We start from the raw sequence: 27,190 nt of genomic DNA on the forward strand, positions 1-27,190 counted from the left end.
TATTTATTTTTTTTAAATCATTTGTCGCTTTTGAGCGTTAAGCACCTGTCCCTGTAAGGGTCAGCATTGGCCTGTTTAGGTCTGACATTCTACATGCAGATCCTAGTGGTGTAGGTTCGTCCTCCCTAACAATGATGCACACAGAAATCTACTTGAGTAAGAGTCCTATTTTCTGCTAAATGTGATTACGGTTAGCTCCTTAGGTTATTCGGTCATCTTAATTATGAATCAGGTCAGTGTGGTGTTCTGCAGCTTTAAAATAAAATTAAAAAATATGCATCTAAATACTGGAGACACAGTGATGCTGCCTTATACTGCTCCAGAGTCAGCAGTTTCACATGTTCCCTCCATCTATTTCTCCACCTCCCAACAACACTGCAGTATATGGGTTGGCAACAAAACGCCCAAATGGACTGGAGTGGTGTATTCCTGCCTTGTGCCCAATATTCCTGGCATAGACTGCGGATTCATGGTGACTCTGATCAGGATAAAACAGTTGCTGAAAGTAAATGAATGAATGAAATTCTGCCTAAAGTGATTATATATATATATTATATATATATATATTTTAAACCCACACACAAAGAAACTGACCCGTCCATTGTCACAGACACCTTTATGTCTCTTTCTTTAACTGAACAAAATTACGCAGTACTTCAATCATTATAGTCATTACACAGAGCAAGCTGTGAAGGCTTGCTGCATAATTACAGTGGAGATATATTACGTGTCAGATTACAATAGAACGGCGCTGGACTGTAGCGCGCAACACTAAAGGTAAAATAGTAACAAATGAAAGACTGTTAAACGATTAATTACAGACGATTACAGCCGAGGAGTCCATCACGGGTTAATTACACGGCACTTGCCATATCATTTAAAATTGCAGTCTAGCGATAATAAAAAGGAGCAATTTCTGCAACTGCAGATTGGTAGACCCCTTTCCCGAGGGATCGGTCTCAAATTGTGTGAGATTTCCGAAAACAACAATTAGCGTTAGATCATGTATCCAGCCTCCGACTGGTGCTCTATCTTGATTTGATGATCTGCCACGCACGGATTACTTTTACAGTTTTTAATCAAACTGTGCTCGGCTACGCCGAAGGATATCGCTGCTAAAATGTTCCTTTTTAAATCTCTCTTTGATACTCTGAGCACGTTCTGTAGAAACAGTTGCATCGCAAATTTTTGGAAATAAAAAAAAGAGCCACAGCAAAATCGAGCATTTTTGGCCTGGAACAATCACGAAAGAACTCTTTCCAGTATTACCCGGATGTACAAAAAAACTTCATGAGGATAAAACAGAAATTCGTCATGCGGGTATCAAGGCCAACAGGGGGGTGTGGTAATCGCGTTCAAAACAGCGTTACTATGAATGCAAACTTTAATACACTGGAAAAGACACATTAGCATCACATATATATATATATATATATATATATATATATATATATATATATATATATATATATATATATAAATAACACTGGTTTCACTCTGCCCACGTTTGATATTTTTTCCTACTTTCTTTTGAATGTCCATGGAATAAAATTAAATATTAGATGCCACGAGCGTACCTTCTACCATCGTTTACACATTTGAATGGCCGTGTAATACGAAGCCATGCGATAACATGAAATTAAAAATGACCTTATATGGCCATGGGCATTATTTCGACTCAGGACAGAGGTCATTTGCTGTTATTGTCAAGCAACTCTTTGATGGCGTACACAACAGCGCTTCACGTTCACGCGTTCGCTGAGAGTAGGTTCATGGTTGAGAGGCACGAATTTGGCCAATAGTTGCTGCAAGCCTTTTATAATCGACCAATTGGTATGCGAGAAGGCGGAAATTTACAGAGAGGGGTTAAAGCAAAGCAAATATGCGCACACGTGATACAGTATTAGACCATAAGCACATCATAATGAAACTAAATCCGAATCCCGGACGTTTTCTCATGTTTAGGGAAATCCCGGCCGGACGCTTTTTTAAGGTCCGAAAAAGACGACATGTCCGGGAAAAAGAGGACGTATGGCCACCCTATATTACGCTGAATGGATTAGCACCATCATACGTTATGGATATGTTCCCAATTCCCAGTAGTACTGCAAGCTTGCTCAATCCTCCAGCAAGGAAAGATGTGCTGAAGCAGCCACTTGTTTTTATACACCTAAAATGAAGTGTACCCTTTTACCTTATATGGGGTGTATGTCCATCAATCCCACAGTAATCTCTTGCTTACCCACAGTAATCTTTTAGCAACTAACACCTAATACAGACTTAATTAATAGCGTTGTAGTCTATATTTACTCACCTTTCTTACAAAGCGTATACGTTTTTGAAAATGATGAGGTGAGGGTTGACGAACTCGGATTGTTTACACTCGACTGTACTTCTTACACTCACCCGTATTTATCTGCCAGTTCTTTCGCTTGCTTCTCCTGAACTTCTCTCTGATCCGCCAGGTCGGCTTTGTTTCCGATGAGGACGATGTCTGGATTTTCGCAGTAGGCATTCGCCTGTAGCTGACCTTCACATTCAAACAATTTACAGTTCAGCGGTGGAAGAACTAAAGATTTCTCCATCGTCACATTGGGTGCTTACCACAGTTTCTCTAATGAACGTGGACCAACGTTTTAAAAACAACACTTGCGTTATAGAGATTAGGTTTTAGTCATTTTGATGGAAAAGACTGGTGAAAGTCTAAATCTCCTGGCACTCAAGTTTTCTTCAGTATTATTCATATATATCTGAAATTTTACTCACGAACTGAGGGCTGAAATACACAATATTGTAATGAAATAAAATGAATCCCTTCATAATCCTACATATAATAAATGCCAAACACATTTTTGAAATCACAGTTTTAAATGCAGCTTTAACACTGCGATAACGTTTCTCCTGCTAACTGGGATATATTTTTAGAATACGTTTACTATAACTATTTATCAGGATTGTTACTCACTCATCCAGTTGCGGACGTTCAGAAAGCTTTGCTGGCTCGTCAGGTCGAACATGAGCAGGAATCCCATCGCGTCTCTGAAGAAGGCCGTCGTCAAGCTTCTGAACCTGTAATGTTGATAATAATAATAATAATAATAATAATAATAATAATAATAATATTCATTACATTTATTAAACTAGCGAATATGAACATTAGTAAAGCTCAAAAATTCTTTTTCAGTCCTCAGCACTAAATTACTGCATATTAACTATGAAGTCATGCTTAAATCCTATAAGATCATGTTTTGTTTTGTTTTTAACCACATGAATTTGCCAGCAATTCCATTTACTTTTATTAAATAAAATAAATTTTAAAAAATCGTGTCTTACTCAGTGACTACAGTCCTTTATTAGTAATTGTCTCTATTGCTTTCAGGCAATCTGTTTTTTAATCATCTAGAAGATGCAGGAGAATATCAACTCAAATCCTTAAAAATGCTTTCTCAAACCTCTGAAAATATCCTAAGTGTACAAAAACTCTTATGACTCGTGCTGTCAGAAAATCTTCAGATCAAATCCAAGACGGTTTTTAATACCGGACTACAAAATATCCAACAAGATTTCCTTAACAACATGCAAATGCTGATTTCCCCCCCCCCCCCCCCCCAGAGCAGATTAAAGGAAACATTGCATTAATTCATTCATTTTTTTTTTTTTAGATGTGATCCTTAATGTTTAAAAAATATTCTATATTACATAACGGAATAGTCGAATCCTTGCAATAGGGCATTTAGTGTCATCTCGAGTTAAGTCAATTCAAGTGGGTTTTTACTGTCGTTGTATACATTGGAATAAAATACATCCAGGACCTTTCAAATCTTTCAAATCTGTTTCAAATCTTTGTATACAACCAGTGAAATAGTTTATTATTATAAAGTCGAACCTCTCCTGTCCTGCTGTGTCCCAGAGCTGCAGATGAACTTTAAACGTCTTCCCTGTAGTCCCATTAGGGCTGTTAGCGCTGTACACCTATATCGCACACACACACACACAAGTGTTTAAGCTGAGTTAGCGTGAGTGAAATACAGAATACAGTAAGATATTAATAGCTGTGAAACAACAAAAACAGTATCATTAGCTACAGACCGCCTTAAGTAACATCTCTCTGTATGCTATTTAGTCACTATTTACATAGTGTTACACTGTATAAGAGCAGGTGTGTGTGTGTGTGTGTGTGTGTGTGTGTTCATGAGTCATGTGTTTAATAGTATGGGTTGGTGACAGAGAGTGTGTTTGAATCTGACTTATTATCATCTACACTTTATTCTTGTTGTCTGCCGTGTGTGTGTGTGTGTGTGTGTGTGTGTGTAGTGATGCATTTGCTCTCTTCGTTGACTTTTACATCTCCAGCTGAGCATGGGCTCCTGGCTTTATGTGAACATAACGAACATAACACATGCACACACACCACATAACAGGAAAATCCGATGATTAGTGAAAGAATATACATACTCTTTGTTTTCACACTCTCTGTCTTACACACACACACACACACACACACACACACACCCCAGGAGTAGATAATAGCGATATAGATAGTAATGTACATAAACTCTGTTCACAATACACACACTATATTACACAAAATTAATCATTATTTACACATCAAGTGTCCAAAACACACCCTACATCCTGTACATGACTCATTTAATCACTCTCTTTCTGGCCTTCCACATGCCTCTCTGTATGTCTCTCTCCGTTTATGTTCTTTTCTCTCTCTCTCTCTCTCTCTCTCTCTCTCTCTCTCTCTTTCTACCTTTGAGTTTCTGTCTGAGAGAAATGTTTTACTACAGTTACAGATCAATTTCGGGGACAGCAGAAAAATAGCGTGTGTGTGTGTGTGTGTGGTTAATTAATTCATTCATTTTAATACTTATAACTGGATTTGCACAGTTTTATGATCCTACTCCTATAATCCATATGAATGTGTTAGTAATACAGAGCAATACAGCCCACTTATTGTGGTACCTTATAAACCTATCTCAAGTCCAGAAAAAAAAAAAAAACACCACCACCCTAAACTACAATGAACAGGAGCTTTTCCAAATACACACTGAACACTCACTTGATCAACCATACTAGGACCATATTTGGGTGAATGTGTTCTCTCAACCATACATATATTTCACCAAAACATAGTGGAACTGTTTTATTTACTTTTTTAATCTAGCCTACGGTTTCTTCTCCCTCTGGGTAAGATGCTAGTTTAACAAAGACGGTTGTAAAACAGTCGCTAGTGTGATTGTGTGACCTGCCCATCACTATAATATGTGTATGTTGAACGTTCCATTCCAGATTCGGTCCCCTTCTGCTGCTATAATAACCTCCGCTCTCCTGGCAAGGCTTTACGTTATATTTTGGAACGTAGCTGTGAGGATTCGTGATCGTTCAGCCACAACAACATTAGTGATGTCAGGTGAGGAGGCCTGGGATGCAGTTCGTGTTCCACATCATACCAAAGGTGTTCAGTGGGGTTGAGGTCTGGGTTCTGTGCAGGACACTTGAGATCTTCCACTCCACGGCACTGGCATGCTGGAACAGGTTTGAACCTCTTAATCCCAGTAAAGATTAAGTTGTAATGTTACAGCATACAAAGACATTCTATACAATTGTGTGTATAATGGATATAATGGTCAGGTATCCATATACGTTTGGCCATATAGTGTACAAAAGAGAAAAATATTTCGGTCAAGGAAACCATACAGTTTTCAGATGTTACCATATGAATAGCTAGCCCAGACTGCTCCACATTTACTTCAATTACATTTTTACTTCCAGTTCCAATCTGACCCAATCCGATCAATCTGACCCAAAATCTCAGGTTCATTAATTTATTCATCATTGCCTGGGGGGAAAAGAAGAAACGACAAAAGATAGACAGCTCAAAAGAAGGGAGGGCGAAGAATGGCTGAAAAGACCTAACAGACTGTAATCATATGTTTTATGTCTGACAGTGACGACGTTCATGAGAACAGCAACGGCACGGCAAAAAAAATGCCAGCACGCTGTGTTCGTTATTACTGTTATAAAGTATTATTGCTACAACATTTGAATAAAATGTCTACTATTACATCCCTCTCTGCTGTCACGTTCTCCAATGCTCCAGTCCTGCTATACAGCGTTTACATTCCGTACCGTTATTAATACAGGAATGCGCAATGAATCTTCTGACTTCCTGCCTCTCGTTAAATCACGTTTCATGCATGCACTAGCTTTTTTTGCTCACACCTAATGCTACAGTTGTGAGTCGCTTTGCTGGAAAAGACCTTGCTGATAAGATGAATGTAACAGAAGTCACAGAACAGATGCTGGAGCTGCAGCAACACAAGGCCTGGTTTCACAGCTCAACTTACAAATGCTTTTTAGAACGCATTTCTATTTTTAAAAAATACGTTGGAGAGACAAACGAGCACCAGTGTTTGTTTCTGAATTTTTTCCTCCTTTCATTTTACACAATTATCAGGGATTATGTCAGTGGACAATTTAAGGTATACTCTCTCTGCTCACTGGGCAACTGTTACTCTCAACACAGAACATGCAAGAAGAAGCTAAAGAATTGCTCTGCTGCTCTCAGGGCACAAAAATCCCAGGGTAGAAAAGGAATTAAGTTGCTCTGATTGCTGCGTTTCGAAGAGGTCCGACAGCTGGCTTGCTGAGAGGAGTCATTTTTAATGCATTAGTCTGCAGGGCCATCTAACTATGCAATCTCCTGAAATGGGGCGGTGCCTCTGCTATTCAGGAAACTTGGGTGGATATGGGGTGGCATGTTGGCACAGTGGATAAAATCGCTGCCTCACAGCTCCAGGCTTCCTGGTTCAATCCTGAGCTCGGGTTACTGTCTGTGTCAGGTTTATGTGAATGTTCTCCCCTTGTCCATGTGGGTAAACTGATAAACTGCCCTAGGTGGGAATATGTGTGTGTATGGTGCCCTACAATGAACTAGCATCCCATTCAGTGTGTATTCCAGTCTCACATACAGTGTTCCCAGGATAGGCTTTGAATCCACGGTATGCCTGAGCAGGATGAAGCGGTTACTGAAAGTGAGTGAGTCAGTGAGTAAGTGTCATTCACCTGACTACACTGCCAGAGAATGTAGGAGACTGATTGACAAATGAGCCTGAAGCACCCACTGATACTCTTCACCTCCTTAGTCGACTGCCATGTTGGCAAGGTGAGTAATGATGACTTGCAGTCAAATGCTTCTCAATACAAGGCTATATTTCCTCCATCCCTCCTCTGGTGCATTGTGAAACCTCTTAAATCACTCGAATACCTACCAGCTCGACTTGCCCTTCCAAGAGTCCCACTTACCTTTCCAGGTGCATGCTGTGAAAACTAACTTATGGGGCACTAAAAAGGTCACACACCTCGCTCCTCCTGTTGAGCTCTCGGTATGGGTTTGTAACTGTCATTTGTGTCATCTTATCTTACCATCCTATTATCTCAGGCCGGACCTGGCTTCACAGCTACAGTTCGCTTATTAAATGGACTTCAAAGTTGCTCGACAGCAAAATATGTAATAAGTCCCAAATAGCCAAACCAAACCAAACCAAAATCCCAGTCTGTCATCATCATCACGATGATTAGCAAAACCAAACTCACACATATACACCTTCGACTTTGAACATTTGCACAAGAAAGTCTTAACTTTCATTCAAGTTCAAATTCTGGTTCAAGTGGCTCTTTATGCTATGGAAGAATAGCTATTCACTAAAGCTCTATGACAAGGTTTTAAGGCCTTATCGAATTCCCCTGCTTGCTCTTTATTCTTTTGGAAAAAGCTGGAGCTTGTTCCCCTGTCTTGACTATCGAGGTCTCTACAGCGTTGCATAATACCAAATGGCATTAAAGCACTGGCGCCCGAAAAGGGTCACACTGTATTAAGTCAGCGTTGCACACTTATCCAGATAATGTTTAAATAGAATCCTTCTGGTATGAAATGAGCACTTTCAATCTCTCAAAATTTTCAATCTTATGGATTGCATCACTTGTTAGAACATGTTAGAGCGGCTGATTAAACTGGCTATCACAACCTAAAGACAACTATGACAATATTGTTAAATAAACAAATTCATGATCCAATAATGTGATCTGTCTAAATGCCAACGTTTGAACATGTAAAAGGAGATCTGTAAATATTTTATTACGGAGCCTAAGAAAAAATAATAGTGCACTCAACCATAAAGGCCTCCCAGATGACTGAACCTAAAGACGGATTTCTAAAAAAAAAAAAAGAATTTTTTTGCACTGTTCTGTGCAAAATAGCACCAACAATTATGAGCTATGCCGCCGAAACACACTACACACAGGCTTCAAGGCTAATATTTTATGAAAACCATTCATTAAGAATTTGAGAAACAGTAACTGGCATGTTTCAGTGGCAGTGAATATTACATATGGTCAAGCCCAAAACACGTGCCACATCTGCCACTGATTCGTACCCTCATTTTAAATATTTTACTAAACCTGATCTCTGCAGTGCTTAGAACCTACGCTGTATGGCCAAAAGTATGTGGACACCTGACAATCACACCCATTTGTGGTCCTGCCCCAAAGACGGAAGCACACGATTGTATAAGATGATTTTATATGCTGTAGCAATTTCAATTGCAATTTCCCTTCACTAGAACTAAGGGGCCCCAGACATGTTCCAGCATGGCAATACCCCTGTGCACAGCGAGGTCCAATAAGACATGGTTTGCCAAAATTGGAGTAGAAGAACTCGAGTGACCTGCACAGAGCCCCGACCTCAACCCCACTGAACACCTATTGCCCAGGCTCAAAACATCTAGTGGAAAGATTTCCCAGAAGAGTGGAGGTTATTTTAACAGCAAAGTGGGAACTAAACCTGAAATGGGATGTCCAGAAAGCACAGAGGGATTTTGATTTGTGATTGTAATCAAACACCACATTTTGATTTACTCCCTCTCACGATCCAAACACATTTAATCAAACCACAGCTCATTCTCGAGTTACATCACCACTCAGTAGGGAGCGAAGATGGATGAGGAGAGTGAAAGTCATGTGGGCCAGGGCCAATAAAAAGTCATGTGAGTCGACAGTTTTCACTTTCATGTAGACACTCATATACAGTCATGTACAGGTAACTATAAAAGTGGATGTTTCTGTAGTAGGAGTTGGGGCAGTACTGTCACAGAGGCATGATGAACCAGAAAAGTAATCCAGTAAATGAAGAAGGAGTTATGATATGCTCCTAGATATTAATCTGATCTGAATTAATCTCATCAGGTTCCAGCTAGAAGGATGCATGGATCCTTTTTGAAATGATCATTAAAAAAATGAGAATATCTATGCACTGACAACGGACTGAACCCACACCAGGCCAGAGTGACTACCATCACATGTCCTTACAGAGTAGAAATTGATAGGAAAAGCGCCACATGTGACGGTTCCAGCTAGAAGATGGTAGAAATGCAACATTTCTTGATAAATATCATTGCCTGTTTCTTGTTAATCAGTTAATTATGTTTCTCTGTATATTACGTAAATAGCATTATGATCTATAGTCTTGAAAATGTAGTTAATATCTAATATCCAATATCCTATTTGTGTTCTCAGCACTTTTCTCAAGGGGGAAACATTGCTGATGAAGAGAAATACATTCTGACTTGTTCAGTAATTCGTGGCCAACAATAAGATGTAAATGTGAATGTAAATACTTGCTTAAATTAAATTAAATTAAATCGACTCTTTTGTTTGCCTAAAGTTGCTTCTTGACCTCATGCCTTCACAACATCGGATTCAAAACAAAATGGAAATAAGTAAGAACGTAAGAAGCTTACCACTCTCTTTTCCCTGAAGTCAATGCCCACGGTAGTGATGAATTTGGGGTTGAACTTGTTGTCTGTATAGCGGTAAAGGAAGGTTGTTTTCCCCACTCCTGAGTCACCGAGAGCCAGGAGTTTAATCAAATAATCATAGTCCCCATCAGTCATAGTGCTGACTGCGCTTAACCTATCAACAAGACAATACACACAGGCAAAAAAAAAAAAAAAAGTTTACTGCAATACTTCCTTAGTGTTTTAATCATTTGAAGTCATGACTGCACAAATATGAATTGTCTGGGAATCCCTATCTATGACGTATTTACAGATATTATTAACACATTTACTGAAGATCAGCTGATTTGTATTGATAAGACAAGTCCAGCTATAGCTGTTCTGTTACACACTGGTGCAAATATTCAAAGGAACTGAAAATCACAGCACGGCATGGCAGAGTCCGGGTGACAGCTGTTTGCACATAATGAAACGAAGTGATTAATACTGAACTTATGTAAAAACTGGCATCCGCGCCAAGCTCTCCAAAAGCACAGCAGACATCTCATCTGATTTAAATGCCGAAACAGATCCTGATACACAAACATGACAGTATTTTTAGTTCTATTTCCCTAATCTCATTCTCTGATTCATACCTATTAATGCGATGAAACTGTTTGAGCATACCAACCCATCACCTTAATCGTATGTAATAAAGTCATTCGTTAAACTGTATGCGTGTCGAAAACACTACCGACATTTAAGGCAAGTTATATAATGCGTATGATCGTGAATGAATGTGTTCGGTGTAGGTACGTATATCTCAATATGACTGATGTACACTTGATGAAACCGTACATCTACATTTAACTCCATGTTCCAGAAATCTCCATGTCTCTATGGATAAGGCATGGTTTAATATGTGATTGACTACACAGTTCGACAAAGGGATAAACTTCTCTAAGCAAATGCAATATGAAAAGATGACATCTTTCCAAGTAGCAAACAAGCTACGTGTAACTTGCGACAACATCAGCTAGATGTTTGTGTGCTATCGAAATAAAACTGTAGATCTGTGTAGGAAAGAGAGAGGAATTCTTTTGATTGTATCAGGGCCATTGTTATGAATCTCTGGAAGGAACTATGGACTTCGATTCCCAGCAGCCACTGCATCACGGTCACATGATCACCCGCACTTGACTCTCATCCCGGTTAACGAGCACCTGTGTGTATTTAAGTCACGGTTTGTACAGCACTCTGTGTCTGGCTTTGTTTGTCTCAAGTCGTCATGTTATGCTCTCTCGTCTCCTAGGTGTCGGTTTACGTTTGTTTTCCTTGTTCACGTATGCTTAGTATCTGTTGTCTTGTTTGAACTTTGAATCTGCACTTGCGTCCGCATTCGTGACAGCCATGCGTATTGAGCATATGATATTTTACTAAACATATTCCGCACAACAAACAATAATCAGCAATGATGACATCAGCATTTACTCAAACATCTTGCATACATCATTTTTATTCACTCCGAATGACTGAAAACAAGCTCTATGAGTAAATGGCCACGGAGTTTGGAGCACTAGACTGCACTGTATTCCTCAATGCTTAGCCAGCTTGCTAACATGAGCTATTTGTGTGAAAGAATTAAGAGTAGTGGCAACTCCAATAATTGATTTTAACCCGAAAGATTTAGTTTTAGAACGTGTTGTCATGTGTGACCTGCGACTCTACACTACACTTCCTTGATTCTGATTGGTCAGAAGATCTTTGACAGTAGTTCCAGCTGCAATTCAAATCAAAGGTTTATATTAATGCGCTTGTTTTGATATGTCATCATTATTCTCGTAACAACTCATGTACAGAGACTCGTATGGCAGATGCTCAACATAACCTAAGCCTGGTAATAAACAGATTAATAAAACGTCTTGTTATTTAACAAAGAAAAATGGCCATGGCGACGCTTGGCTAGATTGTCAGCGCTGTAACAGTCAAAGGTAAAGCTGTTCTTTTACGTTTTCCACCATGGGAAACCCTTCAGGACCATTCAGGGTTTCTTATAACCATCCTGACCCTTGAAATGTCACAGGACATGGATTATGACTTCAGACTGATTCTCTGCAAGCACAGAGTTCATGAGAAAGGCAAAGCATGGGAGGGAAAGAGAGAGATTAACATCAATGACCTTTTGTGCCTCATTGGCCATATTTAGCAATGAACACAGAATGCCCTGTTTATTCACAAGAAGTTTTTCATGTTTCCTGCACGTGTGTTGTTTAGAGGAGACGGCACATGATTCGGAGCATGAGTGATCAGACGATCGAAGGGAAACACCACACAATATGGAACAAAACCTTGTTTTCGTTTGCCGTAACCCATCTACAGTAAACTGGCCGGATTAAATAAATCTAAGGAGCTAAGGGAACAGGTAATATCTCTTATTTTTAAGAACATAACACAAATTAAAATGAACATCATCAGCAATAAATCTATCATATAAATACAAATAAATGCTTTCTTGCCAATTGGAACATCAGCCTACCATTATCATCAGTTCTGAAATCAAAAAACACAACGGCTGAGTTTGCTGACTCACTGGTTCAATAGAGGAATAGCAGACATGCATCATTTTAAGGTCATCTGATTATGTAAGCACATAACTCATTTTCATGCTGCAGACAAGACAATATTTCCACAGTAACCCTAAAATCACCACAAAATTATTCAAACAAACAAACACTATTAATTAGAATATAGTACAACATAACATCAAAAAAAAAGTGTATGGCATTTTCCATCAAGATGATGGACCTACACTTATTCATATGGTCCAATTATCATGCTTCTGTTAGCGTGAATCTTCACAGAAAACAACATCCAAAGACAACAGTTTAGAAAAGTGACCTCCCACCAAATAGACATCATATAATGTTTCATAATCAAACCATGAAAGATTCCTGTTTCGTCGGTCTAGCACTATTGCGTCCAGATTTTCTGAACCGCTGGAGAACTCCTGTTTCCAATGGAAAACGTATATTTGAAATCATCTTCTGAATAAACTAGATATAATATATTACAGCTTTACAAGCTAAATTGTCACATGATGTGATGAATGATGCAGTGTCTCGTAATGATGATTTAAAATGGAATGGTTCAGCCAAAAACCTTTTGAACAATATACTATTGTGGACTCTTCCTACACGTAAATGCTCGTAAATATTAAAAAGGTATTTCCCTTTCAGAAACAGGAGTTATTGGATGGAACAGCTGTTGGGGGAAGAGCTTTCTGCATTTCCGGTTAGTGTGTTTTATTGGTTTGCGGCATTACATTAGTTTACGTGCAATTTTAGTGTCTCTCCTGTCAAAAAATATACAACAAACTAAAGTTTCTTGTGACCTTCTTTATTGCACCGTGGACTAGTAGGCGTGTGGCTACATACTGTACTTCTCAGGACGATACAATGTATCAGGGTTGCACTTTGCGCCTGTCAAGAGGCCTTGAACAGGATAGTGCGGATTTCAGAATCACGACACCAGCATGGCCAAATGGACTGAGCCCACTGTTGGAGCTCCCCATTGTGCTGGAGTCACTTACAAGCCAGCGCATGATTCTGAAATCTGATTTTTTTTTTTTTTTGTTATCAATCTCTTGATGTGGCTATAAGTTTGGCCTGAATGCAACGTTGCACTGATGACTTTGGTTGTATGGCAATGGTATTTTTTTTTTTGCAAACGCTGCGTCATTCGTCCCTTTGTGAATTCGATCAAGGTCTCAGCATGCTTGCACATACACACAAGGTGGTATCCAAGTCATTTTCATCAAGGCTCCATGATTACTTGTGTAACTAGCTTTTCTCTCCAATTAGAACTGGGGTACAGTGTATAGTCCAAAGTCTTGAAAATATCCATCCAAGTTAAACATTGGAATATGATTCCTTTTTCAACATGACAATGACCCACCAAAGTAAACCACTAAATTAAACATAAATCAGTGAAAGGATTGAAAATCCCACTGAAACTCTTGGGAATCACTTAAATAAGGGCATTCATGGATCTTCATGAATGCTGTATTCGAACTGAACAATTCTGTAAGCAGGAATGTGTATATATACACATACTTCTGCACATATTCAGAGACAGTACAATCATGACAGTATATGCAAGCTACATCCAGTACTGGGAAGGTTAATAGAGGATAACAGTATACTTATGTCAGCGATTTAAAAGTAAAGGAACATACGATAAAGTGTGAGCTAGCAGACTGGCCGTTTTATCCATCTACCCATAATCCACCCCAACCTAAATATAATATACAAAATGTTTGGCTTTTACAAAATTTTTTGGACCAATGGAACATATTTAAAGTAACAGGCTAATAGGTGAGGTGTTCTCTGGTACCAATTGCTAGGGCAACAGCAGAGGAGCTGACTTAACCATGGTCAACAATACTACAACTAAACCACCCCGTTCAACATCACATTATCCGAGCAAAAAAAAAAAAACGACTTGTCCCTTTCTACCCTCTTCTTTCAGAAAAACGGCCTTTACTACTAAACTCCATGATTACACTGTGTTTTCTAAAGTAACACAACATGACTAGCAAAAAGTCTAACTTGCTAAGCTAGCTTAATTACCTAGCTTAGTAGTAATCAGTCTGATGAGAGGATGCAGATCGGGTCCAATTTTATGCACTGCCATATATTTAAATTTTTGGGTGAACATTTTTAAGTGTATGGAAATGACCCAATGCATTTATCCTATTTAAAAGCCTTTAAAAATGTCCTTGATCTACAAATTAAGGCTACGGATGCTGAGAAATATCACATCAATATACGTCAATACAGATGTCAAGCCCTATAACCTTTCCATTTATGAAATACTGTGGCATATTTCCTTCTCAAACTCACTCGCAAGCACGCACACACAGTTGGGTCTCTGGCTGTCTCTACAGGAACCAAGCAGACATCTGTAGTGGGGAAGGCAGAGGAGGAGGAGAAAGGTTAACAACGCTGTGGGCGATCGATGTTACACAGGAACCAAGCAGTGAAAGGAAACAAAAGCTTAAAGGAATAATTTAACTACAAAAATGCTAATGCTAAGATTAACAATAGACAAATAAACAATGGCTACTTGCCATCTGTACTAGTTATGCCAGTGAGTTACACAATACCCAGTAGATGGTCCACATGAGCATCAGGTTTATAAAGATTATGTGAATTATGATGTTAAGTGGCTACAAGCAAACCCCTTATAGTCACAGCTTATTGTTTAGTTACAGTGTCCTCTGCTAATATTGGCACCCTTGGTAAATATGAGCAAAGAAGGCTGTGAAACATTGTCTTTGTTGTTTAACCTTTCGAGCTTTTGTTTAAGAAAATGTTAAAAATACTATGCGATTTCGGAAGCAGCCTTTGTCATTAATAACAATGGGTAAGACCAAGGAATGTAGCTGTGATGTGCGGCAAAAGGTTGTTGAGCTTCACAAAATGGGAAGTGTCTATGAGAAAATAGCACAAGCATTGAAAATGCCCATTTCCTCCATCAGGGCAATAATTAAGAAGTTCCAGTCAACTGGAAATATTATGAATCAACCTGGAATTGGACGCGTGTCTGTATCGTCTCAACGCACTGTGAAGAGGACGGTTCGAGTGGCCAAAAAATCTCCAAGGATCACAGCTGGAGAACTGCAGAAGTTAGTTGTGTCTTGGGGTCAGAAAGTCTCCAAAACTACAATCTGAAGTCACCTACATCAGCACAAGTTGTTGGAAGGGTTTCAAGAAAAAAGCCTCTACTCTCATCCAAAAACAAACTCAAGTGTCTTCAGTTTGCCAGACACTACTGGAACTTCAAATGGGATCGGGTTCTATGGTCAGATGAAACAAAAATAGAGCTTTTTGGCAATAAACACCAGAGGTGGTTTTGGTTAAATATGTTGGTGGATCTTTAATGTTTTGGGGCTGTTTTTCTGCCAGAGGACCTGGACATTTTGTTAGGATACATGGCATCATGGACTCTATCAAATATCAACAGATATTAAATGAAAACCTGACTGCCTCTGCCAGAAAGCTTCAAATGGGCCGTGGTTGGATCTTCCAGCAGGCAACGATCCAAAACAAACATCAAAATCAACACAAAAATGGTTTACTGACCACAAAATCAAGGTCCTGCCATGGCCATCCCAGTCCCCTGACCTGAACCCCATAGAAAACCTGTGGGGTGAACAGAAGAGTAGAGTCCACCAGCGTGATGGATTTGAAGCATCTGGAGAGATTCTGTATGGAGGAACGGACTCAGATCCCTTACCACGTATTCTCCAACCTCATCAGGCGTTACAGGAGAAGACTCAGAGCTGTTATTTTGGCAAAGGGACGTAGCACAGAGTATTGACTAAAAGGGTGCCAATAATTGTTGCGCACCTATATTTAACAAAGACAGACAGATATATTTTATAAACCTGTGTTTTGTTTGCAATGGTTTGATATCCATGAGAGCAGAGTATTTTTGTGATTTTTTTTTTAAACAAAAGATCAAAAGGTTAAACGATAAAGACAATTTTCCACAACCTCCTGTGCTCATATTTACCGAGGGTGCCAATATTAGTTGAGGGCACTGTATCTGACCAGCTGCTCCGGCCTGCATAAAAGTAACAACGTCCCACTTCTGTGACTTTTTTTTATTGTGTCTCACAGGATTCCAATCCAAATGCACAAAGCATAAATTAATAGATCATGTAGAGCATTTTTTTTAAAAATCTTCGGAGGTCTGCGTTAATCACAAATGTCCACCAGTTTGACGTTACACACATCACTTCCCGTTGCACTCAAAATACACACTCAGATACACACGCCCGCACACACACACTCGTTCAATAACACAACTGCTGACCTTAAACAGTAACTCAATAAAAGCAAACAGCAGACTGAAGGGATCCTTTGGCATTTAAAGATTAAATGGTTAATGTTAAAAGAAGTGACATGAATTGCTCCTGAGAAGGCCAAAGAATCCAGTCTTTCAACATATCATTAATAAGATGCGAGGTCTAATTTTATTTGATTTGACTACACAATTGTTTGAATGGAATTGCACCAAGGGTTTTTAACTGCGTGATTTAGGTGATGAAGAGGCCATTTCAGATAACTGGCTTATTTTATTTATTTATTTATTTATTTATTTTCATTAGGCCTGACATTTGTTTAATGCAATTTGAGAGTGACATTTAGACAAATCACACACATTGTTCAACACAATCCTATTATGGCCTTTACCAGTCTTTGATAAACAACTACGTGACTGAATGTATGAACTTAAAGTGTCTTTTTCTTTTTTACAGGTTTATGCTTATTGTAATTAACTATGTGCCAATGATAAGTTATATGATCAATCTTAATACTCAATATTCCCAGTACTGTTTTTGGTGGCAATTGATGAATTATACGTGTTTGAAATAGTCGGGACAGGACTATTGCTCCGACTCATAAATGCAAGTTAACTGATCATCTTTCCTTACTGCTTTGATTAACAATCATAGCTATGACCTGAAATAATAAACATTTTAAAAAACCTACCACGACTAACTGCTTATGCAAGTTGCTGACTTGTTTGCTTACTTTAAGGTACGGATATACACGGTAATTTTTATTTCTTTTTGTAATCTTATAAACCATAGTAAAAAGGTTCATAGTAAAAAATTTTTTTTTAAAAACTGTAAGATGAAAACGTAATATTTGCCTGTCCCTCGTTGTAATTGTGTAGATGCAACTTTAAAAAAAAGTGCAAAGCATCTTGTAAATCTCAAAACGCGAACAATGAGGGTTGATGGTTCAAGTTACTTACCATCTTATTAGACTCTGACAAAGCTGTAAACATAGTCCAGAGCAAACATCTCAATTAGCTCTAAATTGGACTATTCATAGATCTTAACAAAATCCTCCGAGTATCCTAGCGTACAAAGCTTCGATCGATAAGACAGATCTAAACCAAATCTATATTAAGTGTTCGAGCAGACCTCATCTGAATAGCCCATTCATGCACCGTTAGCGTCAGTATTTTACACAGCTGCGTCACCGTATATTTCACTACAAGTACAATCCTAACACACACTGCAATCACTGTCTTTTAACAATTAACATTTGACGTTCAGTTATAGCAGTCTTCTGAGCAATACTGCTCTACATCAATACGGGGTCCTGGTACTTCCCTTGAGAGAATCAGAAAATAAGGGAATGTATGAAGACAACGGATTAACTGCAGTAGCACTCTGACAACACGATAGCCAGAATTTTTCAGAAACATGTTCTAAATTTCTATATTTTTACAGTCTGGAAATGAGCGTTGTAATTCTACACTATTCCAGACTTTCTAGCCCTGCATAGAAATCACTTTATTGGATGTATACAAGTGAAAAATGATGGACAGACTTGTATAGTATTTGATAACTGATGAAACAGCTGATCTTGGTCGTAGAGTATTGACTCCATTTTCAGTTAAAGGAGAAAACATGGCCTCAATTCCCCTCCGATCAAAGATTATATCATTTACAAGTGACTTAATGGATTAAACTCCATCAATGCTCTAATTACTGTAAGGCAAAAATAACAACATGATAAAACAACATTTGGCCTAATAATTGGTTCATTTTCATTTGGGACATAATTTGGCCTAAAAGATACAAGTGGCAGCAGTTAAATGGGTCAATCATAAAGCACACGCGCACACACACACACACACAGTCTCTCTTTTCTGTCTGGCTAGGAGGAGGGAAACCCATGAGCAATTTGCTGCCGTGTCACATGCTTTCATCCGTTTATTCCTGAAATGGGGAAAAGTTACAACAACAACAGAGCGATAGAAAGCAATTATATTGAATCATTTTGCCTCCATGTTGCTTCACATTTATGTACAGAATATAGTTCTTGTTTTCTCAGCTAGAGTGTCACGATCGCAATAACAATTTATACTGTACTGCTTTATGTATACTAGACTATATTTTACATGTTCCCCAAACCCAAATATTACCCAAACATGTTCCCTCTTCTTCAGTTTTGCCTCTTTTGCCGTGTCAGTGTGATTACAAGGAATTTCCGACTGCTACAAATCCCTTATTAGTGCATATTACTGGATCAATAAACCTAAATTTCCTATAGCATCATTAATCATATCGATCTAAACAAAAACAAAGCAAAAAACTAAAACTTGATATAACTACGCATCATGAATGCATGCAAAAACGCTTGCCCTCTGGTTCAGAATATTTTCCCCAGAGGGAAAGGAATTATCAAAAGTCAAACGGATAACAACTTGTAGAAAATGGGTGTGCTCACATTCCTGTCTACTCGCGAACGATTAACATGTACTCGTTCACTACTGAAACACACTTGCTACATAAAAAAAAACTCACAAGCTCTGAAGACACAATCAACACATCCACAGTGATGTCCATCTGAATCTGTAAGATATGGATGTCAAAAACTTACCTGTGTCTTTTCTTCTGTTTGACTGTCAGTGACTGAAAAGCAGCTGTAGGAGTGCAGAGGCAGCTAAAAGGCAACAGAACACACCCCTGCTCAGGACAGGCCCACTGAGGTCCCTGTGTGTGTGTGTGTGTGTGTTGTGTGTGTGTGTGTGTGCGTGCGTGTCAAATAGCATAGTGACAGCTATTTAACCTCTGTAGTAGAGCTTTGTTCTATCTGACATCTTCCAAAAAAACTCAAACAAGCCCCAGGCAACTGTCCCTTTAGCACATACACAAACTCACACTCCGTTACATGCACACACTCACTAACACGCACATTTGCATACACACACACACACACACACACACACACACAAAAGCCCTATTTTCTTCACTTCATAATGGACAATAATATATTATTTTACTAATTTAATGACATGTTAACGTTCCATTTATAAAACAGATATTTTTGGTCCTGTGATCTGATTGGCTAAGTCGCATTCAAAGACATTGTAAAATCCTTGACATACACATGCCTGTCTGCATCACTATAACTGAATTCTGTATCACTGTGCACAGTTATAAACCAATAAAACCATTACACTACAGCCATTGTTCTGTCCATGGAATGGCTTACGGTTTGCCTGTTGTGTTGCTTACAAAACAAAGCTTACTCGTAACACTACATTGTGTGCTGGAAGAACTGTTTATTGCAAATATTGTTCATAATACATTTTATTGCTTCTTGAACAATGAATTTGAACTATACGCCGTTTTAGGCACTCCACGTCGCGTCATGCCTAAGAACTCCCTTGATCTTTTCTTGTGATCAAATCATTGTAACACATGCCCTCAAGTGGCTTTTTGCTTATTCAAGGCACTCCACCTATTCATTCAACATTAATAAGCCAAGGTGTGCTAATGGTGGAATTTATCATGGTTTCTTGTTTTATTATTATGAAAAGTTCTGTGTGTAGTGAGAGTTCAAATGTCAGAGTTTGCATAGCCTCCCTGTGCTTTGGGCATTTCCTCTGGGTGCTCCGGTTTCCTCCCCCAGTCCAAAAACATGCGTTGTAGGCTGACTGGCATTTCCAAATTGTCCGAAGTGTGTGAGTAGGTGTGTGAATGTGTGTGCGATGGGTTGGCACCCCCGTCCAGGTTGTCCCCAGCCTTGTGCCCAGCGCTCACTGGAATAGGCACCAGGCTTCACCGTGATGCCATGTCGGATAAGTGGTATGTAAAATGGATGGATGGATGGATGGATGGATAGATGGATGGCTGTCATTTTAACAGCAAATTACTGCTGCAAAAATAAAGACTTCTTGATATCCTTGATGTACTTTAAATCAGGGTTCGTCAACTGGCGGAACACAGTCTGGATGCCAAACCAGCAACGTATTCCGAGGGCTGAATCAAGCACTCGGGGGGGAAAAAAATAAAAATATCGCAGCACACTTGAAGTGTAGGAAAAATTTGTTCTGTTTTATAAACGCTCGGCATTGCGGCCGCGGACGTCCTCTGTCGTGGCTTGTTGCGGCCAGTCACGTGCATTTGTATGAATATACTGAACACTTTCACAGATTTGTGATGTTTTAACACGGCTTGTTAAAAATAAAAGTCAACTACAAAAACAGAATGTTTAAAGATGACTAGACAGAGAAGTAGATGCGTTTATTTTTCACTTGTTTCATCTGTTCAAAGTACACAGGGTCAAAATTGGTTAACATTAAAGTGCCAGTGCAAAATAAAACCACTCCAGACTGATGTTTCATTTGTAGCCATGAACCAATCACAATTACTTATTCAGACTTTTGTAAGCAAGGAATTTTAAATAGCTGGACCTTTACAAATTTTAGTTACATAAAATACCCCTGCCTTAAATATTCTTGTTGAAATAAACCTACTGTATGATTACCTACCTGTACTAGTGTCAGTCTGTTAGCTTAGCTATTTCCAAATCTCTCCTCGACACACCCTGGAATGTGGACCTACAGTACCAACTAATACAGCAACGCATTTACTAAATTCCACCACTAACACACTTTTACACCGATGTCGAACGCAGCGCCGCCGATCTGATTTTAGAATAGAAATTATCTGTTTTTATTAAAGAGGTTTGAGTAATGAACCTGTGTTCTTCTAGCCACCTCTGAATAATATTATTTTTTGGAAAATTGAAAAAAAAAAATAATAATAATTTCACGTTTATTGTATTCATGATAATTTTCTGTTATATAACCTTATACAGTGCGCTTACGCCTAACCTCAGGAACATCTCCAAAGGTTTTGAAGTAAAAGCTGATAAAAATACACATAAAGGCATACGGTACACTGGCTGTGTCATGAAAAGAATAATCAAAACTACATATATCACATTTGGTCTGCATTTTGTAGTATCCACCTCTCCTTTGTAGACTTAAGGTGGATACCAGGGTGTTTGTGTGTGTGTGTGTGTGTGTGTGTGTGTGTGTGTGTGTGTGTGCATGTGAATACTTCAGAGTATAAGAAACTGTTAAGGAAGACTTAAAATGTGAATTCCTCAAATCTTCTAGAAAGTCTGCACAGCAGGATCTGCATATAGAATCATATGATGAATGAATGGTCTTATAAACATGTAACTCCATATCATTACATCACAGTTTTTTAACTTCCAAACAGCACATCTGCCAGCAGGAGGATCCACAAGCACAGGAAGGACTTTAGTGTTTCATTTCTATACGTAGCCTATTATTTGTACTGATTATGATTAAAAGAAAAATATGCTATAATGATCTATGTCCTTTCAAGATAGGTAACGATCGTAGTGTTATAAAATATTATACTATATACACGCTATACTTATATGTATACAATATATGGAGTCAGTTCTATAGTCAACTGTTCAAAACGACACTGAGAAAGTCTCTTTTTTTTTTTTTTTCTTTTGCTTTAAAGGATGATTAAGACTATGATATCACTTTGTATGAAGTGGAGAGGTGTGCGCGAGACTGGGCAGTCAGCTCAGCAGTGCATGCCACCTCAAAGAAGCCGATCCAGGCTTGCTGTCTGACGCTACTGAGGCTGGATTTGAACATGGTGTTAAAACCTTCCAGATGATACTGCAGACATCCCATCTATCTCCATCTGTCCTCTAAGCTTGGATTTTATCATCAGTAAGCCACATAGAGCCACACTCTCGGTTAATTGGCAATTTCAGCTCGTGCATTTTAAGAACTGGTCCATCCTTAAATAGTCCAAGCTTTAAAATGTTTTTTTCTTTTTCACTTTACTTAAAATGCACAAGAAAATACATAGCCGAAACCCCTACCCTAAACACTCTGACTAGAAACCCCTACCCTAAACGCTCTGACCAGAAACCCCTACCCTAAACGCTCTGACCAGAAACCCCTACCCTAAACGCTCTAACCAGAAACCCCTACCCTAAACGCCCTGACCAGAAACCCCTACCCTAAACGCTCTGACTAGAAACCCCTACCCTAAACGCTCTGACCAGAAACCCCTACCCTAAATGCTCTGACCAGAAACCCCTACCCTAAATGCTCTGACCAGAAACCCCTACCCTAAACGCTCTGACCAGAAACCCCTACCCTAAACGCTCTGACCAGAAACCCCACCCATAAACGCTCTGACCAGAAACCCCTACCATAAACGCTCTGACCAGAAACCCCTACCCTAAACGCTCTGACCAGAAACCCCTACCCTAAATGCTCTGACCAGAAACCCCTACCCTAAACGCTCTGACCAGAAACCCCTACCATAAACGCTCTGACCAGAAACCCCTACCATAAACGCTCTGACTAGAAACCCCTACCCTAAACGCTCTGACCAGAAACCCCTACCCTAAACGCTCTGACCAGAAACCCCTACCCTAAACGCTCTGACTAGAAACCCCTACCATAAACGCTCTGACCAGAAACCCCTCCCATAAACGCTCTGACTAGAAACCCCTACCCTAAACGCTCTGACCAGAAACCCCTACCCTAAACGCTCTGACCAGAAACCCCTACCCTAAACGCTCTGACCAGAAACCGCTACCCTAAACGCTCTGACCAGAAACCCCTACCCTAAACGCTCTGACCAGAAACCCCTACCCTAAACGCTCTGACCAGAAACCCCTACCCTAAACGCTCTGACCAGAAACCCCTACCATAAACGCTCTGACCAGAAACCCCTACCCTAAACGCTCTGACCAGAAACCCCTACCCTAAACGCTCTGACTAGAAACCCCTACCCTAAACGCTCTGACCAGAAACCCCTACCCTAAACGCTCTGACCAGAAACCCCTACCCTAAACGCTCTGACCAGAAACCCCTACCCTAAACGCTCTGACCAGAAACCCCTACCCTAAACGCTCTGACTAGAAACCCCTACCCTAAACGCTCTGACTAGAAACCCCTACCATAAATGCTGCTGGTCATCTGCAAATTGGGATTCATCTGTATTCCACCACATCACTTCGTGATCGGAGGTGAACTCGTACCCACTCACGTCGGTTACAACACCGAACTGAATTAATAAGTATGTCGAGCATGCAAATAACCTTCCTTGTTTGTACAGAAATTCTTCAATTGTGCAAACCAACTGTTTTAAGATCTGTCTGTGAGGCTTTCCTCAGACAATCTCGCAGCTGAAGAGTTGTGTTTTTATATTTTTTCTTCAGTATATAAAGAGCAGGCCTGGAGACAGGCAAAAAAAAACAGGCAAGAATGGCTGATGATTGCAAGTGACGTCAATATAAATCATGAAAGGCTAAAATGTGGAAGAGCGAGAGAGAGAGATAGAGAGAGTGAGAGAGAGATGACCAAGGGGAAAGCTCAAAGCGAGAATGACTTTACCTCCCAATCAATCTGGCTGTGCAAAGAAGCACACACACACACACACACACAGAGGATCGAAATGTAGAGGCCCCAGTATGAACCAGTAACCCTCACTCCTCTCCCAACTGCTGAACCTCTGTTTTTCATATTGACTGTAATATGTGTAATAAAATAAGGATCCTTCGCAGAATCGAAAGCTTATCAAAAAGCAGTTGCACAGGAGCTGTTTCATTCTCTACTGCAGTCCCATGATGATAAAACTTTATTGCTGCTATCAATTTCAAATCGGAGCTGGAGAAAGGAGGCACACGACCTACACGTCAATCAGATTTGTAAAAAAAAAAAATATATCGATAATCAGCCCAGATAATCAGCGCAACTTATATTAAAACACTTCTGGTTTTTCATACATTAGGATGGCACCATTACGCGGACTTCGGTCGTTTTCAAATACTGATTAGAAAAATGATCGTTCAAACGCGGATCCGTTTCTTACATCATTTTTTATATCATGCAAATTCACTTGCAAACCATGCATTTGCATTTGGTGCTGCAGTAGGTAGCTTTGCTGCCTCACAGCTCCAGGGTCGCAGGTTTGATCTCCCTGTATCCGTGTAGGTTCCCTCTGAGTTCTCGGGTTTTCTCCCAGGTCCCAAAAACATGCCTGTGACACTAGATTGCCCCTAGGTGTGAATGAGTGTGTGTGTGTGCGTGCATTTTACCCTACGATGGACAGGCATCCCATTCAGGGTGTACACCCACCTTGCACCCACTGGTTCTGGCATAAGTTTTGGATAAACCGACACCCTGATCCAAAATAAAGCAGTTACAGAACACAAACGAATGAATTCCTGTGAACGACAATCTACGACGGCTGCCGTAACGGATGTTTAACCTTTCGTTTCAATGTCTAAACAGGCCTCATTCTGCTATATATATATATATATATTTTTTAAAAAGTACTAGCAATCCCTCCATTTGTCGACTGCACGCTCTCATCCTCACGCTACACCTCCCTACATATTAAACCTCTTTCGCATTCCTGTATGCATTTGACGTTTTCACTCTCAACTATATAGACTTTTGCGAGAGACTCTTTGGTGTGGAGTGCTTTTCAGGGGAGGAAGTGTCGTCAAAGTCTCGTGGAGGTGGCGATAGATTCTCTTGTAATGCTTAAAAAAAAGAAAATAAAAGATTTTTCAGACCTTCACTGCCGTTTAGACACCGAAAACGAAATGTCTAGTAGACGTCGCGACGTGGACGATTAAAAACAGGCAGGAAAGTCATGCACTCCGCATTATGGGTGGTATTAAAACGTTCCAGCAACGTTGTTTTCCAGTAAGGGGCTCAAAGCATGTCTATTGTGGGGAAATGAGGAGGAGAGTAATCTAATTCTACGCCAGACAAATCGCTAGCAAACTCGTGAACTTTCTGCTGAGGATGTTGCGTGACACAGATCGCAAGAACAAGGGGGAAATGAACGAGACAAGTAAGAAAGGCAGAAATTTAGAAAGAAGGTGAGAGAGACGTAGCAAACCAGAAGAAGAGCGAGAACGACAAACAGAAAGCAGGACAGATAAAGAGATGGTGAAAGAGATGAGTAGTGAGGAAAAGACAATAGAGACAAAAGCACTGACCAGAAAAAAGGGAGACTATTTCAAGCAATTTAATAAAAAATCATTTCAGCAAAGAAACATCACAAGGCAGTGATTTATCATGTGTAATTGATAATGTTACAGATTTATGTTTACTTATTGACCCACATGCACGTTGCTGCGGACAAGCAGCAGCATTACGTGCATTACAGTGCAAAATATGGTCTTTTAATAATCTATTAGGTTGTTATATAGCTTAACGAATACACAATTATTTCATTGTTTGGGCTCATCGTGACTATAAAATACCAACAAATCAAAGGATGTAACAGTGGCTCTTTTGTAATGTGCTGCTTTTATAATATGAACTACTGCAGCGTTCATGAAGCTAAACGAACACTGACCCTAATGTGTAGGAAGTGGAAAAATGGTGTGTGTGTGTGTGTGTCTGAGAGAGAGAGAGAGAGAGAGAGATGAGAAGGAACAAAAGAGAGAAGAGACAAAGGAAAAGAGAAGGCGAGTGAGATGAAAGAGAGAATGCATGGAAAGATAAAGGTGTGAGAGATGAAAGGGGTGAGGATGAGAGAACAAACTGAGGAAATAAACTGAGGGAAAGAGTGAGAGAAAAGAAAAAAGATAAGGGGGGAAAAAAAACAGAGCTGGGAAAGAGATGGGTGGTGGAAAGAAAGAAAGAGTGGGAGAAAATAGAGGAAAGCATATGAACAGCAGTAACATGCTCCAAGTATGTGTGTGGGTGTGTGTGTGGTAGTGTGTGTGTGTATATATGTGTGTGTGAATCCTCTACAATCCACAATGACTGGGAGCTCAATACACTGTAATACCAGCCCAAAGAATTCAAGTAGCTAAAATTAGACAGGTTCCGCACAATAATAAATAAAAACAATCTGAATAAAAGAGAAGGCTCGTGCTCATTTTGTGCTCTTGCTTATTTTTTCCATTTTAAAATAAGAAATTATATCATCGTCCGTTTCCACCATTTCGGGTCTAAGTTGAGGACGGAAGTGTGTACGTCACCATATCTACGATTGCACACGTTTTTTTATCTGTTTATGTGGAGTGCCCACTGTCCGAGCACTCGTCTAACTCGTTACTATAGAAACTATATTATATTAGAGCGACTGCATTAAGCCAAGGACTACTGTCAACACCTTGATCGATCAGAATCGTGCGGTGTAAAGAAAATGATGATCACATATTACACATATATGATCAACTAAAAACAGAACATTTTCTGTTGATTTTCCATTCTGAAATTGTGAAATGTAAAGCGTGTAGTACGTGTCAACTGCACAAGCCGCACACACTGCACGTGCCCGATGTAAAATGCCACATTAACATAGGAGAATATTAGAACTGGTAAAACTGCATTGCTTGAGTGGTGCTCACCACAACAGGTGTAAAATGGGCCTAAAATGGAGCTTATCAAAACGTGATAAAGTATTATTATTAGTATTATTATTATTTTTAACATTACTAGTTATGAAGCAGCGTTTTTAATCGATATTTTTATACGTTTTCTGCATATTCAAC

At 39.5% G+C, this 27,190-nt stretch overlaps 1 protein-coding gene and 1 long non-coding RNA gene across 5 annotated transcripts in view; one reads left to right on the forward strand and one right to left on the reverse strand.

Moving 5' to 3' along the window:
* rab27b (RAB27B, member RAS oncogene family) overlaps positions 1 to 27,190 on the reverse strand; it is a 43,324-nt gene that overhangs the window by 6,141 nt on the left and 9,993 nt on the right. Inside the window, exons 2-6 of one of the 4 annotated variants that reach the window (XM_053648114.1) lie at positions 14,684 to 14,742; positions 9,807 to 9,978; positions 3,887 to 3,972; positions 2,966 to 3,069; positions 2,407 to 2,530 (exon numbers count right to left, since the gene is read on the reverse strand). In XM_053648114.1, the coding sequence (XP_053504089.1) occupies positions 2,407 to 2,530; positions 2,966 to 3,069; positions 3,887 to 3,972; positions 9,807 to 9,959 (467 nt within the window). In that variant the 5' untranslated portion in view covers positions 9,960 to 9,978; positions 14,684 to 14,742. Of the gene's footprint in view, positions 1 to 2,406; positions 2,531 to 2,965; positions 3,070 to 3,886; positions 3,973 to 9,806; positions 9,979 to 14,683; positions 14,743 to 19,249; positions 19,327 to 27,190 lie in introns of those variants that run through there. The other 3 variants (XM_053648115.1, XM_053648116.1, XM_053648113.1) reach the window with 3 other exon arrangements.
* LOC128622000 (uncharacterized) lies at positions 11,896 to 19,398 on the forward strand. Its single transcript, XR_008388343.1, has 3 exons — positions 11,896 to 12,204; positions 13,019 to 13,073; positions 19,279 to 19,398. It is a non-coding gene; the product is annotated as an uncharacterized LOC128622000 (long non-coding RNA).

Source organism: Ictalurus furcatus, chromosome 18 (genome assembly GCF_023375685.1).
Source record: "Ictalurus furcatus strain D&B chromosome 18, Billie_1.0, whole genome shotgun sequence".
Classification (NCBI taxonomy): Eukaryota; Metazoa; Chordata; class Actinopteri; order Siluriformes; family Ictaluridae; genus Ictalurus; species Ictalurus furcatus.